The sequence below is a fragment of the Geospiza fortis genome, unplaced genomic scaffold (assembly GCF_000277835.1).
Source record: "Geospiza fortis unplaced genomic scaffold, GeoFor_1.0 scaffold327, whole genome shotgun sequence".
NCBI classification, from domain to species: Eukaryota; Metazoa; Chordata; class Aves; order Passeriformes; family Thraupidae; genus Geospiza; species Geospiza fortis.
In genome coordinates, this window is record NW_005054410.1 from 895,824 (window position 1) to 911,541 (window position 15,718).

Below are 15,718 nucleotides of genomic sequence, written 5' to 3' on the forward strand. Positions count from 1 at the left end.
CAGGACAAAGTGCTGCGGCAAAGGTCACGGCCGGGGAGCCGCGGGAAAGAGGGGCGTCCTTTGGAAGTGGGGTCATGGTTCCCATCGAGTACCGGGAGCTGGCAAAAATGAGGATAATGTGGTTGTGATGCGCTCCTTGGAGTGCAAGACACTGATGTTATGAGAGAGGTGTATCCCAACTCTTCAGTAATAGATATTTTTACAGCTTTTGTGCTTGTGACTGATTTTTAACTTACCCTGTTCTCTGGTTTGAGAGTAGAAGTGTTTATTGAAATTACTTAATTCTTAGTGTAATCTGAACTGGGGTGTGTTAGTGTGCCGGCTGGCAAGAAGCAAGCAGCTTCAGGTAAAGTGCTAACAAGGGCTCTTGGTTCTCAGAAATGTTAAACACTTATGGTTTTTCCTTGTGATTTGTATCTGTCCATGTCGGGCACACTGGCTGTGACATTGTGTGCAGTAGTCAGAGGAACATATTTTCTACCAGTTATAGGAAAACTGCTTTAAATTGAATGCAAATAGCTGCAGGTCTGAAGAGCCACATTTTTCTGCCCTGTAATAGAGCCAAGCTGTAATAAAATTTTGAGAAAACTAAAGCACAATAGCAATAATCACAATAAACAAAAAGGTGAGTTAAAGATATAGAGCGGTAGAGGGTTGGAAAACAGCCATTGCTTGATGTACCTCTTTGTTGTAGAGAGGAAATCATGGTTATGCTGAAGATTTCATCTTTCCTTGCTGTTTATGCCTTGGTTGTGTGCCAGATGGACAGCTTCCAGGCAGCCCCAGTCAGGTAAGAAGCTGGTCCTGTTGCTGAGTGCTCTGTCTGAATGGGATGAAAATGCTTAATATTCCTGAGAGCTCCAGGAGGGAAACAGATCGCGGTGAAGGAGAAAGGTGGCTGCTTTTTGTTTTGATTCCATCTTTAAACCTCCCGACGCTGCGCGTGAGGAGAGCGCATCGGGGCTCGCACATTCACAGCCTGAAAGGCACTGTCAATGACACACAGCCTGCCAAACCCCTCTCCCTGCAGCAGGCTGGGCTTTACTCACCCTGTTTCCCTTGCCTCTGCCCAGACCTGGCTTGGAGTCCCTCACGGACCGAGTGGCTCTCAGTGATTACGAAGCTCGGCGGTTATTAAACGCGCTGGTGAAGGAGTTCATACAGATGACAGCAGAGGAGCTGGAGCAAACCTCCGAGGGGAACAGGTAAGGACTGCAGCCCTGAGCAGCAGAAAAGCAATGTGGGAGTGTTATATGTTTGATATTTAGCAAAAGCCATTTGGGCAGACCCTCTGCAGGTCAAGTTCCTTTTTGTTCTCTTGGGGTTATGGCTGACTGGTAAAGGGTGATACTGCAGAGACATCCTAGTGTTGGTGTCAAGAGAATGGCTTCCATCTAGTTAACCTGCCTCTGTCTGTCTCTTATTTCTGAAAGTGGAGGGCGATTTGAGCTTGAATGAGTAGGTTGTGTTAAAATATGGCAGCAAAAGGTATGTCTTCCCAGTGGGAGTGTTAGGGCATTACTCAGTCACTCTTGGATTCTCTGTCGTGCAAGTGCATGCTGGTGTAAGGCATGGAAAGTCCCTGGCAGGAGGGATGTGTTCCTCCTGATGCACGCAGCAGCGCCACTGTCCCTGGGACCAAAGGCATGCAGGAGCACTTGCATTATCCTAACAGGATTTGCATTGCAATGCATGGGGATGGATGAGACACTGAACAGCATGCGGGATGTGGGGGAAGTTCAGCTCCCTGACCTCTGACTGTATGAGCATCCAAAAGGCTAATGGACTTGCTTGTCAACAAAATTGGATTCATTAACAAATGGTGTTTTCCTTCTGACTGCTTTTGTATGGACTTGCCTTGCATGGAATGCGATGTGGAGGGTTTGGATTTATTTTGAATGAATGTTTAAGTTTCCTAGCAGTAGATCTTTAATGCGGGGAAGAAATGCATGGATGTGCATGCTTGAGGTTACTCTTCCTTTGGGCATGTTTTTATTTTCTTTCCCCCCTGCAGCCTGGATAAGCCCATTTCCAAACGCTGTGCCAGTCTGAGTACTTGTGTGCTGGGCAAACTGTCTCAAGAATTGCACAAATTGCAAACTTACCCTCGCACTGACGTCGGGGCTGGAACTCCTGGCAAGAAGCGGAATGTGCTGAGTGACCTGGAACATGAACGCTATGCAAACTATGGGGAGCCCCTGGGAAACAACTAGACATGCTTATTTCTCCCCCTTTCCCTTTTTTAACCTGATGCATGTGGATATAACTTTGATTGCTAACTTTGCTGTGTTCTTTTGATTCTGTTTTCGACAGAGAATGTTTGAGATGGACCTAATGTTAGGAAGACCAAGAGTATAACATGCATATCAAACTAGGGGAAAAAATAAATAAAAATGATCAGCACTGCCTTGACATTCCAAATGATTTTCTTAGACATTGATTAAAAAAAAATTCTAAAAAAGGTTCTTCATTTCTGGCTGCTAAATGTATGAGTAGATTTTTTCTTTTGTGCTTACCCATGCACTTGTTCAATAAACCTATTTTTCTATAAGGGTTAGATCTGCTTAGTTTAACATTTTGTTTTAGAATGTGAGATTTCTAGATGAGGTTAGAAAAATGTTGCAACTTGTCTTAATGTTCAAGAGAGGCAATGCTAGTAACTTCTAGAAAAGTTCAGAGAGAGCTTAGAAGTCAAAGTTCTACATACAAATTTATATGTACTGCTGTAATCAGGCATGCATGCAATCCTGTTGGTAGGAACCCTGAGAAGCAAAGAAATCAGGAAGGCTCATACTTATTCATTCTAACAAACTAGAAATGTAATCCTGTTTAAAACTGGGTGCTGAACATGTCCAGGTAAGAATTTTGTGGTCTTTTTCTTATTTTACAATAGGTCTTTGCACTATATTTAAAACTTATGTACCTTTAAAATATTTGTGTCGATTTACAATTCACCTATCTTAGATTGTCTTGCATTAAGAGCCAAACCCATATTTCTTTACAGTTCTGTTTCAGCGCTGCATCTATCTTGTAATTAGAGGCCTCTTTCAAAAAGTTGGCATTGATTGTAAAAGTAACTCTTCATTGTTAAAATTAAGAAATTGCCTTGTGATGCTTAGCTGAGAAAAATCCCTCCTACTGCAAGAAAAACTCATTGCTTTAGTAGAAAATTCTTCAAGCAAGGATTGTGTGAATGCATATTCCTTGAAGTTCCCCATGTAGCACAACTGTTAGCTGTAGGCTGAATTGTGAGCAGAGAACTAATACTGTCACAGTCTGAACTGCCCCATGCTGGAGTTCTGTAGTAGACAAAGGTCCAGCTGGAGGAAGGAGAGGTTCTCCCATTCCCACTGAGCACCTGGAAGCAGTGTCTTTGTGTGGTTCAGCTCTGAAGGCAGCTGGTCAGAGTCACTGGCAGAGCTCCTGTAGTGGTCACTGGTGCTGCAATTCCATTTGTTTTCTGGCTGTTAGGGAGCACAGGTGTTGGAGTGACAAGTGAAAAATCTGTGCTGGCTACTGCCTCTCAGGAGCACCTCAAGCAAAATACAAATGTGAGCTTTTGGAGGAAGAGGGGATTGTTTAAATACTCTAGATCTGAACCTCCTCAGCTCCTTTCCATGCCCATAATCCCTGGCTGGAGGCAGGCAGTAGTGCAGGTGAGGCTGAAAATCTGGCCTGGATTTAGTCTTCAGTCCAGCTCTTTTATAAAGTGAGCCTGAAACAGAAAACCATGAAGAGGCTTCTTTTAGCAGTTCTAAGCCATGCACAGAAGGTGCAAATGCCTGCTGCACTGCCAGCCTGCTTTTAGTCCTGCAGCAGAGCCTTTGCTGGCCATAGTGATGTCTGACTGCCTGCAGGGCTCGTGCTGCGGGAGCTAACTCTTCCTTTTCCTCCTGAAAAGCAGTGTAACAGCACAGAAGAGGGCCTGCAACACAGCCACCTGTGTGACCCACCGCCTGGCAGATTTCCTGAGCAGGTCAGGGGCAGTGGGCAAGAACAACTTTGTGCCAACCAACGTGGGCTCCAAGGCCTTCGGCAGGCGGAGGAGAAGCGTCCAGATGTGAGGAGCTGAATGGTGACGTGAACCCGGTAAGTGCACAGCACCAAACAGAGCCTGGGGCATCACCAGTGTTCTGGTTGTGTGGGGGGAATAACAGACCTGCAGTGGTCACCTCTGAGAAGACAGGGGGAGTAAGAGTGGGGAAAGAAAAAAGATGTTACAAGTAGAACAAAGAGGAGTGTACAAGAGCTTTTGGAGATGTTCTGCTTGTGTAACCACCTTCACAGTGCCTTGACTAAACACAACCATTTGGTTGGAATTGTTGGATTGTTTTACCACCAACATTTCATTGTCAATGTATCAGTAACTCTGGTTTTCTTTCTTACAGATTGCAATGAAACTGAAAACTCGACTTTAATTTCTAATGGAAGCAACTCTTCTTCATAAACCAAGACCACCAAAAAGATTAATTTTTCATCCTACTATTGAAAATGTTTTATTTAATACAAATGAAAACACTTCTGTTATGTATAGTAAAAGAGAATCTAGTTATTAAAGTTAAATTATTGTATATTCTTTTTATATGCAACTCTATTTCAAATAAAATGTGACGGCATCTATTATTTATTTATCTTCCAGCTTATGTGATCCATGCTACTTATCCTGGCCCTACTGCCAAATCTCGGGGATTATACTAAGCTGCTGCCTGGCAAGGCATATGTGTATTATACAGTGTGCTGTGCCTTGATGTAAAACACTTAACTATCCTGATTGTACAGTATGTTTAAAAAAAAAAGAGATCACTTCAGTATTGTATTATTTGTGAATTTACGCAGAATTAAAAAAAGTATTTTAGATACACTTGGATTGAGAAACTGATTTTTCATTTGGATATGCTTCTGGAGACGTGTGGCGCCAAGCCAACATCATTGCAGATCAGTTAGTCCATTGATCTGCTCTGGCCTTATTAACTATAAATACTAGGGTTTGAGTCAAAAGTTCAGAGCAGAAAGAATAGCTGCTTTTTATATATATTAAAAAAACCCCAAATGAGCCAAAAAGCCACCACTTAGACTTCTGCTAGCAAAATAAGATGAAGCCGCAGGTACATCTAGTAAAAACATGGGGACAAATTTCATTGTGTAGTTTAAAACAAAATCATTTGATTCAGGCTCTAGTTCAGGTGAAATGGCCTGACATCGGCTGTAGATTCTTGTGTAAAGTCAAAAAAAGTGAATTAGGAAGAGAAAGAGAAGCTACAGAAACGTACATTTCTTTGAAGCAATCCTGAGACAGAGTCTATTTAGGGATCAGGGATAAATAATTAGAGTGAGTGGAGAAGAGGGTAGCTGGATCCATTCCATGGACTTCTAAGTGGTGCTGCCAACTTCCTTCTCAAAGCTGCTGCTGCTTCAGTTTAGCAGCTGAGTCAGATATTTGTTTAGATTTGTTTCGTGCTTTACAGCCTGACCCTAAAATCTGCTTCATCAATTCAGATGAGTCCCAGAATGGGTGAGGGCAGAGGCCACAGGGGCATCGTGTGGTGCCACCTCCCTGCTCCAGCAGGGTCATCCTACATCCCACAGCGCAGGATTGCATCCAGGGGGTTCTGCATTATCTCCAGGGAGGGAGGCTCCACCTTGCTGTGCAGAGCAGAGGTGAAGGTTCTCATGCTGTCCCTGTGTGTCTGTGCTGCAGGTGTCACAAGGAGGAGCTTGGCCAGCCCAGGGGGGACACTGAGGCCGCCCAGTGACTCCAGTCTGTGCTCGTTCCTGGCTGCGGGGTCACTCTTCGGAGCAGCAGCCCTGGTAAGTCAGCGTGCAAAGCAGGCCTTGCAGGAGGTGAGCCACTGCCCTGTGTTTGTGCAAGGACCTGCTTGGGTTAGACCAAACTGCCAGCTCTGGAGCCTGTCAGTGTTTGTTGCTATGTTTTGGGTGTTTCCCCCCGATTTTCTTTACACAAAGTGGGGGTCATATGCTGGGATTGCCTGGCAACCTCAGCAACCCCTTTCCCTGTCACTGCAGATCCTTTGGGCACAGGTGGCACCTTGTTTCTTTGTTTCCTAGTACAGCACTCAGCAGTTTAATCTTATCAAAGATAGAATGCTAAGTACAGTTATTGGGGTGAATACATGTATTTTAGTGATTCATATTCAACAAGAAGCCAGGCAATGCCCATAGGCCCCTTCTGGCTTTAAAGTCTAAATGGTCAGGCAGTTTATTTTTTCCCATTTACAGCCATTCTCTGCTGAGAGACACCTGAGGCTCTGCATAATTGAGTGTCAGCTGTATATCCATCTAATCTAAAAACTGTTAGTCCCTCTTTTCAGTGTAACGAAATTATGCAAGGGATTTCCCCAGACCAGCATTGCACACCACAGCACAAACCTGACACATAAAACATTCAAGTAGCCTTGGTGCTGGTTTTTACCTTGTCTTGAGTATTGGCTTTTTCCTTGTCTGGAAATTTGGGTGAAACTTTTGATACATGGTTTTTGTGCTGATTGTTGTTTTCTTTTTCCTTAGGAAAGAACTAACTACTTTCCCACCTCAAGATATATTCCTGTTGTATCTTCTGTCTCATTTCTCATTTCTTAGGATCTCTGTCTGCACATCAATGCAATACACTTAGCAGTGCATATCCCTGTAAAGGAAAGAGGGTTGAGCACTATGGAAGCAAGGGGGAATACAAAACAACTTTTCCATGATGTGAAGGGAGAGAAGCCCTTCACCACAAAACTGAGATGCTCAGAGCTTTAGAAGGAGCAGATTGTTATTGAAACTAGAGAAAAGCAGAGTTGTAAGCAGTAATATTTTAAGTAAAAATTTGGTAGTTTTAAGGCTGTAAACATTGTAGAAGGAATTGCAAACCTGCTAGAAGGTTGTCAATTGCTTTGACTGGCTGTGAACAAGTGGAAGAAATTGCTTCCATTTTTAAAAGGTACTGGTCTGGGTAATATTACCCAAACTTTTCAGCTCCCAAGTAAACCCCAAACTTCTACTCCAGGTGAAAATCTGTCTTGGAATTAGTATTTAAAAAGGAAAAGTGTGGTCTCTAGTGTCCTTTTCTTTCCATTTTAATACATTGCCATTCTAAGAATACTCAAAGCTGGTGGAAAGTGTAATATTGGTGCAATATATGTGAGTGGCACCAAAGTGACTTAGCATTCAGTATTCATGCAGGAGTGTCTGTGTTCTTGTTTATGAGGCAATATCAGCCTGACTGTAGTTTGGTTCTAATATTTTAGATGTCTGTGTGTGTGTGTGTTTCCTTTAACTGCTAAGTTTTTTTTATTTTTTTTAATCTGAGTGCAAATGAAGTCTTGGGAGAGTACTTTGCAAGCAAAGGCAAAACCACAAGAAATTTCTGAGAAAGAAAGGGGACAGGCAGTGATCTGCTCCTAGAGCTGACTCAGGTTTTGATTCAGGATCATTCACCAGGACATTGCTGCCCACACTGATAGAGCATCATTTTGAAATAACCCAAGTGGACTTCCACTGTGGCAATTTTTTTTTCTACTTCTGTTAGTGAAATTTAATTCATCTTCCTGAAAGCTTCCATTATCTGCAGTGTGAGAAAGGAGCAGAGCTAATGTTATTGCTTCTGACACTGAACACTGCCAAAAGCAACTTATATCAGGCAGTAGTAAATTTTGGTATTGGTTATCTAATCCAGCATTGTCATGTCTAATTAGCAGATTGAACATCTCTAAGAGGTGAAGAGTTTAAAACATGCTGGAGAGTTCGGATCTGTGCATTTTTCCAGACTGAACTGTCTCAGAGCAGGTGAATACTTAGAAATAAACTGGGTGCTTCAAGCCTGGATCCAGCCAGGTCGAGCACTGGCAGCTCGGTTCCAAACTGCTCACAATCACTGCCTCTGCAGCTCAAAGGGCTCAGCATGGTGCACACCTCTGCTGTCTCTGTACTGTTCTAAAAGGCACCACATCCTTTCCCTGTTCTCCACGTTGGATGCTCCTCATGCCTTCAAAAATTCTTCAGTTCTGCAGAGAATGTCCAAGGAGTGTAGTACCATCTTTTTTGTCTTTTTTTTTTTTTTTTTTTACCTACAGAAAGGAAATCATTCCCATTTCCAAATTACACCTAACATTGTCACACTTTCTCTGTGAAATTTCCAGTCTCTGTGAGATTTCGGATTCAATGGAGTAATCAGAATCATTGCAACATTTATCTTTTCTTTCTATTCTTGGCTTCACCACAGCTCTTATTTTCACCAATTACTCTTTTGGCTGGGGCTGAGCTGTGATCCCAGCTAAATTATGAGTGTCACCTCCACGAAAGCAAATAATTGCCTTGCAGTCTGAAAGGGGAGCTTGAGGGCTTTAAACACGGAACAATTTGTGTTATTACCAGCGGTGGGTGCCGAGGCAGCCTTGCCTGGGAGCTGCCTGCCAGACCCCCCAGGTGTCCCCCCAGAGCACAGAAAGGGGACAGGACAGCCAGGTTTGCAGTCACTAGCTCCTCTCCTCCCCCAGCACTGTGTCCCAGGCTCTGGGCATGATGGAGAGTTCCTCCACCTCCTCCTCCTCCTCTGTGGAAATCTATAAAATTAGAGGGTTTTGGGAAAGCTGCAAAAGGCAGGCTTCAGAGACAGCAGAATTGTGATTAGAGCTAAGCATAGCTATGTGATAAGTCAGCAGAAAAATTATGTAAAAAGTAGAAAAGTAAAAACAAATAGAATAATGCTCTGTGTATTAACGCTTGTCTAGAATAACTTCTGAAGCTGCAGAAAAGTTTATCTAACCAGATATTAGGAAGTTTTAAGCTTAATAATGGAGCTCTGTGCATTGTATTTTAAGGCTTACAAGCAGGCATTGTATTCAAAATAAGCAAGCATTGTTTTAACCAAAGGTACATGTGCTTATAGTGCTTGGATAGAACTACTGTCAATATGCTTTTGCTTTGTGTGATTGGGCAAAAAACTTTTAAAGTAAGTTGTAACATGAAGTTCTTTGTCTGCTGCCTGAGGTGTGAGCTGATGGCATCTTCCCATTGTCATAATCACGTAATAAGACTGTTGCTAGAAAATGAAACAGCTCAAAGTACGTTCCTCAGCAGTCCCACCCCGTTTGTGATTTGTACGTAGCCCCCAAGCAGCGATCCTCCTCCTCCTCCTCCTCCTCCTCCTCCTCCTCCTGCCCTGCCAGGGCTGATGGGCACAGCAGGCTCTTGGCAGGACCTCTGGAGACATGGGAAGAGGAGCTCACACTGGAGCAGGTTTGTTGGCAGGACTTGTGACCCCATGAGGAGCAGCCTGCTCCTGAAGGACTGCACTCTGTGGAATGGGATCAGTGCTGGAGCAGTTCATGAAGTGCAGCCATGGGAAAGACTCACACTGGAAAAGTTGGTGGAGGAGTTTCTCCTGTGGGAGGGGCGCCTCTCTGGAGCAGGGGAGGAGTGTGAGGAGTCCTCCCCAGGTGGAGAAAGGAGCTGCAGAAGCAGCGTGTGATGAACTGACCACAGCTCTCATTCCCCAGCACCCTGCACTGCTGGGGGCAGGAACAAGGTAGAGAAATGTGAGTGAAGTTACACCTGGGAAGAAGAGAGGTGGGGAAGTGTTTGTAAGACTTGGTTTTACTTATTATTATTTAACTGAGATGTGATTTTAATAAATTGAACTGATATCCACCAGTTCAGTCTGCTTTGCCCATGCCAGTGAGTGCTGAGTGATCTCCTTGTGCTTATCTCATCCCATGAACCCTTCATTGTATTTTCCCTCCCATGGCCAGCTGAGGAGAGTGACAGAGTGAATTTGGTGGGCACCTGGAATCTAACCATGGTCAACCCACCACTCTAAAGGAACATAATCATGTGGCTATTTGGAGCCTTTATAAATTGTTTTGCAGCTTTGCAAACACTTGGAATGTCCAAATATATTGTGTCAGACACATTAATTTGCACATTGTTCTGCTGACATGCTTGAAGGACTGTTACAGGTCTTCACTGTCTTTTGTTGTGGAAAGAGCCAATTATTCTAGTTAGCATATGTTCCTAAAATAGTTGAATAAATAGTTTATAATTCCATTTTAGCTTATGAAATGGCCGTGATTTTACATGGAACCATATCAAAGTTGTTATTTGTAGTAGGTAGGAATGGCCTGTTACTGGGAATGAATTCCAGGAAAGTGCATCAGGGGAAGGATGACAATTCAGTGAATTCCATGTGGACAGGCAAATTTTATTTATGGAGCAGTCTTAGTAGTTTAGGGGAACTTTTTAGCACATCAATCCTGCCAGAGAGGCTGAAGAAGACAATGTTGCCAGGGTCATTCTTGAGTGTGTACATTTTCCAAGGAAGGTTTTCCTTCTTAGTTAATGCAGTGCTTCTTTATCGTTCTGTAATTAAAGATACTATCTAAGAGTTAAATTAGTTATGAAAATTAATATTGATTGTTGTTCTTAATGCAATAGAAGCAGAGAGTTATTTAGAAAAAGGAAATGGTTCTGACCTTCAAATACTGGAAATATAGAGCTTAAATGAAAACTGCCATAGTTTTTGTTTAAAGGCTTACAGATAAGCAGATGAGAAACCAAGCCATCAGAAGCACTTTATGTACATTGAAAGTGAGCTCAAAGATTTTTTTCATAAACTTTCTGCTTTGGCTATCTCTAGTTTAATCTTAGTCTTGGTAAGGTTGCACACTTCAGTGGACAAAAGGTTTTTTTGTATTATATGAAGATGCCCTTTGCTTCTTCTTCATGACTTGGGTTCTCAGAAGAAACAAAATGTCTTTATTGCGCCTTTTCCCAATAGACAGTGTCAAAGCACTGGATTTATAACTGTGTATTTTAAAGCCGCACACATTTAGTATTTAACTTAATGAAAAGCCTTTGTGACTGAAGATTTTGGTAGGATTTGTGTCCCTATTCTGTTATTCCGGTGACTTTCTCCTCAACAAAAGTTTCATTGCCTGTTTGTTATCTCTTGTTAGATTTGCAGAAGCTGCACTTCATAGGCTGCCACTGGTGCCACTGCAGTGATGTGGCAGGGAGGATTGGAGGTCAAGCCTCTACTCTTACAAAGACCTGTAATCTGACAGGTGAAGAACATTTCTGGTTCTTCAGGTGCTTTTGATGATATGCCAAGATAAAATTAACTTGGGTTGTCTCTCACAGCCAGCCAGCTTTAAGCTGATCATGTTCCATCAGCCTCCTAAACTCCAAGAAAACTGCTTTTTCTCTCAGATTGTTGTGGGTTCTCTAGGGTGGGACACCAGGATTATCTTTTCTTATGGCCAATTCTCCTCCCCAGCCAGGTGTTGCTCTTGTACCAAAAGTTCAACCTGAAACCTGCTGGGTGTCACAGTCTCCAGCCTGACACTTGTGCATCAGGTGCTTTTTGCTGTACGCCATATAATGACCTGATTTAGTGCCCTTTATGTCTCACAAGTCACTTTTTTCTCAACATTGCTGTTTCCAATTTGGTTGGCATTTCTCTGGTGAGCTGAATCTGGTGAGTCTCAAGCTGTGTCAAGGGAAATACAGGTTGGACATTAGGAAAAAGTGTTTTACAGAAAGGGTGATAAAGTTCTGGAGTGGTCTGCCCGGGGTGGTGCTGGAGTCACCATCCCTGGATGTATTTAAAAAAAGCCTGGATGTGGCACTTGTGCCATGGTTTATGTGAGGTGTTGGGGCATGGATTGGACTCAATGACCTTTAAGGTCTCTTCCAACCTGGTCATTCTGTGAGTTCTGTGAGTTCTGTGAATTCTGTGAATTCTGTGAATCTCCTTTACAGCCCTCACAGAGGACTCTAAATTGATATTAATATAATGTGTACCTACAAAGCCCATTTATATCACCACAGAAGTATGAAGTGCCTGTAAGGTAAACAAAAATCTAGACTAATATTTCCATGTCTTCATTTCAGTCTCAGGTTAAAGTTATATCTGGGAGGAAGAGAGGGAAAGGTGTCACTTTCTGTTTTAGCAGGATTTTAGTGACTGCATAAAAGTGAAAACTCTATAAACTTGCTCAAGTTAAGGGAGTGATTGGTAAATACATCTTCTAGAAGCTAGAGGGCACAGGAGCCACAGAAAGCCTCTGGTAAAACTCAGTTACCAGGAGATGTGAGTAAGCCAGAGTAACTTTTCTTCTTTTCACATAAAATGGCACTTGCTACTCAAGTTCAAACAGATTTTTTTTTCTCTTTCTGAAGAAAAGTGACTGAAAATCAGAATTGCCTTTCTGGATTTTTATCCGTTTTGCTGATGGTTTAAAAGAAAAGAAATGATTCATATTGCTATTGATATAAATGAAGTTGCCAGTATAAGCTTCCCATTTTTAATCCAGATTAGTTCAGTAATAATATGGTTTTCTGCAGGAGCTCCTATCATTAACCATTTGTAGAGAACTACTGAGAACTGTTTTAATGGAAAAGGTCAAAGGTAAGTTCATGGGCAGAGGAGTGTTGCTATCAAGCCTAATAATCACAGATTTCAGATTTCCCTTGTCTAGCTGGTCTGGTGGAAGTATTTGAGAACTTTTCCTCACCCTCACAGAGTATTTCTGTGATAGTCCTGGTCTATTTTGTGTTACAAGCCACGTGTCTCACCAGAGTAATACCTGTGTGAGAAGGACATTGGGAAACTTTTGGGTACAGACCAATCCTTACTTTGTTTGCATTTTGAAATGAAGTTCACAGACCTTACCCTAAGTGTGTAAGTGGAACAGAATATCCTGACCTGCTCTCTGGAACATCTCCCCAAATTCCAGTGTGTTTTGTTTTCAGTTCCAAGTAAGCCAGTGAGATAACTTTGCCAGTCTGCAAAGGACACAAGTTGTATGTATGGATTAATTTATGCTGAGTTTCTCATGGCAGTTGGCTTTCTCTCTTGAGCAGAAAATCAGAGGTGCTGTGAGTTTGTATGACTCCTGCATCACAGAAAGGATTCCCTCCAGCCTTTGGGAATTCTACATTTTCCACAGGCTTTATGCCTAAAGTCAGATGGGTGCTGAACCACAAGATAATATTCTAGTAAACAAAAGAGCACTGCTGGAGTAATGAAACTCTGCTGAATTATTCATTGGGTCCTGAATGATGCAGAGAGAGTTTTCATAGTAAACAGCCCTGAAGATGAGAGTGCCTGTGCTGTGCACCTGGCCTGTTTTCTCAGGTAAGCATCTGCAAAAATTCAAGTCTTTGCATAAAAGGACTGGAACAATCATGTTTGGTAGCTGTCAACCAAACTCACCTTGAAATTTATGGCTCATCTTGAATAGTCAATCTAATTTCAAAAACCCCACTAAAGTGCAGGCTCTATTTCCATGGACATAACATTGAAAGCACATTCAAGCACTTTGCTACAAAGCAATGGACTTCCACACATTTTTAAAGGAAGCACATCTTCAAAGAGAAGCACATCTCTGAGCTTGTTGGCCTAAATGTGTTGATGCCTCATAGTAAACGTCTCACATAGCCACAAGAATACCGAATACATCAGCCAGGTTCCAAAACCACAGTGTGTACCAGCAACACAATTTTAGCCCATGAAGCATTTTCCCAGCTGGCCTTTGGAAGCTGAGGAGCAGCACAGCCTCATCCCAAAGTAGGTATCTCGAGGTACATTACTCCCACTGCTGTCGGGGTTTAAGAATGACCAGGGATGTGTTAATGTGAGTAGGAAATTTAAAAGAGGGTGTCCAGCATGGGCAGAGAAGCTGGAGTGGAAAAAATTATGATGGTGAGGCCAAATATGTCTATAAAACTGAACTGGTCTTTCCAACAAACAATATCTGGAGGCTTAGTTTTGGATGGTGCTGGGAGGGAGTGTCTGCTGAAGCCTGCCAATAGTGACGGTGAGTGAAGCAGTGTTTCACTTACAGCTCTGGAGGAAAGATTACATTGGGGGTTGGAGGAGGAAGAAACCCCTCTGTAGAATGAATTTGGAATCCAAACCTCCCACCTTCCCAAAAGCAAATTAGTTTTCCAAAACCCCATTCTAAACTTTGGTGGGAGCAACAAAATGTGCAGCATTAGGTCATGATAGTCTTGTTGCTGGTAGCAACTGGTGGCAGAGAAGCCCTGGCAAGGAGAATCATGATGTCCCTTCAGATTTGTACTGGGCTCCAGCAGGGTAGTGATGGCAGGTGCTATGAGAAAATCCAAGAGCAAAGCAGTGGGTAATACCACAGGTTTGAGAAACATGAGCTATAAAATGCTGTTCATTGGGTGCTATCTGTGCTGTCTGCTCAGTGAGACAGAACCCTGCAAAAAACGAAAAAGAGAAAAAAAAGAGTATTAATATATAAGCAGGGCAGCATTTTGGACTGGGCAATAATGATCCAAGGAAAAGCTGGTGCACTCAAGCTTTCACTAAGCGACTTTACATCTAATATAATGTATTTTTAACATTATATTAATATAAATTATCCTAGTGTATAGTAATACACAGAATAATTTAACTCAGCTGATGTCCCCTTTCAGATGTCTGGCTTGCTTCTGGTGGTGGTTGCTGCTAAGAGCTGTCATACTAGCTGAAATTTATCAAGAACAAGGTGCAGAGTTTCCTTCATCATCAAGTGTCATAGAATATTTTTTTCAACATGCAATGTTTTAAAAAGTATAATTTACAGTTTTTTACAACATTTTTCTTCTTCATTAAAGATGAAGTACAGCTTATTAGGATGTCTTGTAATCTTAGAGTAAAATGTAGCAAATTAATCTGATTCATTATTGTAAGCATCCAAAAAGTTGTTTTGCTACTGGATATCAAAGAATAGGGCTGTTGGAGAATGGCACTCTGCTTAAAGGCATTTTTTCCCTGATAGTAATTTGTGGGAGACTGAGACATAGCTTGATTGCAGATTGCAGATTGAAATTTAATACAAAATTGTAAACTTTGTGCAGTGTAAAGCAGTCTTTGCCTTTCCTATAGCAGATGTGCATCCCACCTTTGATAGCTCCATTTGGTGAGACCGTGTTGCTAGACAGAGGCATGGAAAACCTTTAGTGTTTTTTTTCCCTGAAACTGTACATATTTATGTGCTGCCACTGTCAGAGGCTTCCCTGTTCTTGCCTGGTGACTGGGGCTGTCTACTGGGTTTGGCACTTTGTTCTCTGTGCTTGACTTGTAAGAGATTTACAATTTATTGGGAGCAGGGAAAGTAATGTGAAACAATTCACTCTAAAAAGTTAAATACTTGTGATTTCTCCTGCACAACTTGCAATTTTTGACTTGATTTTCTGTGATATCTTTGCCTATAGGGCTGAAATAGGATGAGGTTCAGTTCCTGCTTCTCTGAACTTTTGACACTCTTGCTGGCTGTTTTCTGTATGTTATTCCCCATCCAGTCCAGATGTTTCTGCACACGAGCCACCCAGCCATTCAGCTTGTTTATTTTGGAAGGCAAAGCCTTGATTTTGTCCTGTGGTGGAGGACAGCATTAGAATGTGGAGAGTACCCATTTTTTGTGGAAGGACTCCAGTGCCTTTGGCATCCTTGCATGATGGGATGTGGTTGCTGCCCAGCTGCTGCTTGAAGCTGGCTGTGGCAGAGGCTGGGTGATTTCTGTAGTGTTTCTTGCCTGTTTTGGTGCCCTGTTATGTGTGCCTGAGACTGTAATGTGAGCTTGTGGAAATCCCACAGGAATGGTGCTTGGGATCACTGGCCCTCTTCTCAGCCTGTGCCTGACTGAGGCTGCCTGCAGCCTGCACTCCCAAGGGACCTTGATGTTTTCCTCCCAAATTTGGCTCTTTC

At 42.5% G+C, this 15,718-nt stretch overlaps 1 protein-coding gene across 3 annotated transcripts; it reads left to right on the forward strand.

The window, feature by feature from the left end:
* The first annotated feature begins 698 nt into the window (after positions 1-698).
* CALCB (calcitonin related polypeptide beta) lies at positions 699-4,859 on the forward strand. 3 transcript variants are annotated; one of them, XM_005426312.2, is made up of 4 exons: positions 700-790; positions 1,074-1,205; positions 3,902-4,089; positions 4,389-4,859. In XM_005426312.2, the coding sequence occupies exons 1-3, from the start codon at positions 705-707 to the stop codon at positions 4,062-4,064; spliced, it is 381 nt and encodes a 126-aa protein (XP_005426369.1). In that variant the 5' UTR covers positions 700-704; the 3' UTR covers positions 4,065-4,089; positions 4,389-4,859. The 3 variants fall into 3 exon arrangements, with proteins under 3 accessions (XP_005426368.1, XP_005426369.1, XP_005426370.1); XM_005426313.2 differs by having other exon boundaries at positions 3,905-4,089; XM_005426311.1 differs by lacking the exons at positions 3,902-4,089; positions 4,389-4,859 and adding an exon at positions 2,015-2,553 and having other exon boundaries at positions 699-790.
* The last annotated feature ends 10,859 nt before the right edge of the window (positions 4,860-15,718 follow it).

Coding starts and splice junctions, on each gene's coding strand:
- CALCB (XM_005426311.1), top strand. CDS start 705: ATGGTTATGCTGAAGATTTCATCTTTCCTTGCTGTTTATGCCTTGGTT. Junction 791..1,073: donor TTCCAGGCAGCCCCAGTCAG/GTAAGAAGCTGG, acceptor GCCTCTGCCCAG/ACCTGGCTTGGAGTCCCTCA. Junction 1,206..2,014: donor CAAACCTCCGAGGGGAACAG/GTAAGGACTGCA, acceptor TCCCCCCTGCAG/CCTGGATAAGCCCATTTCCA.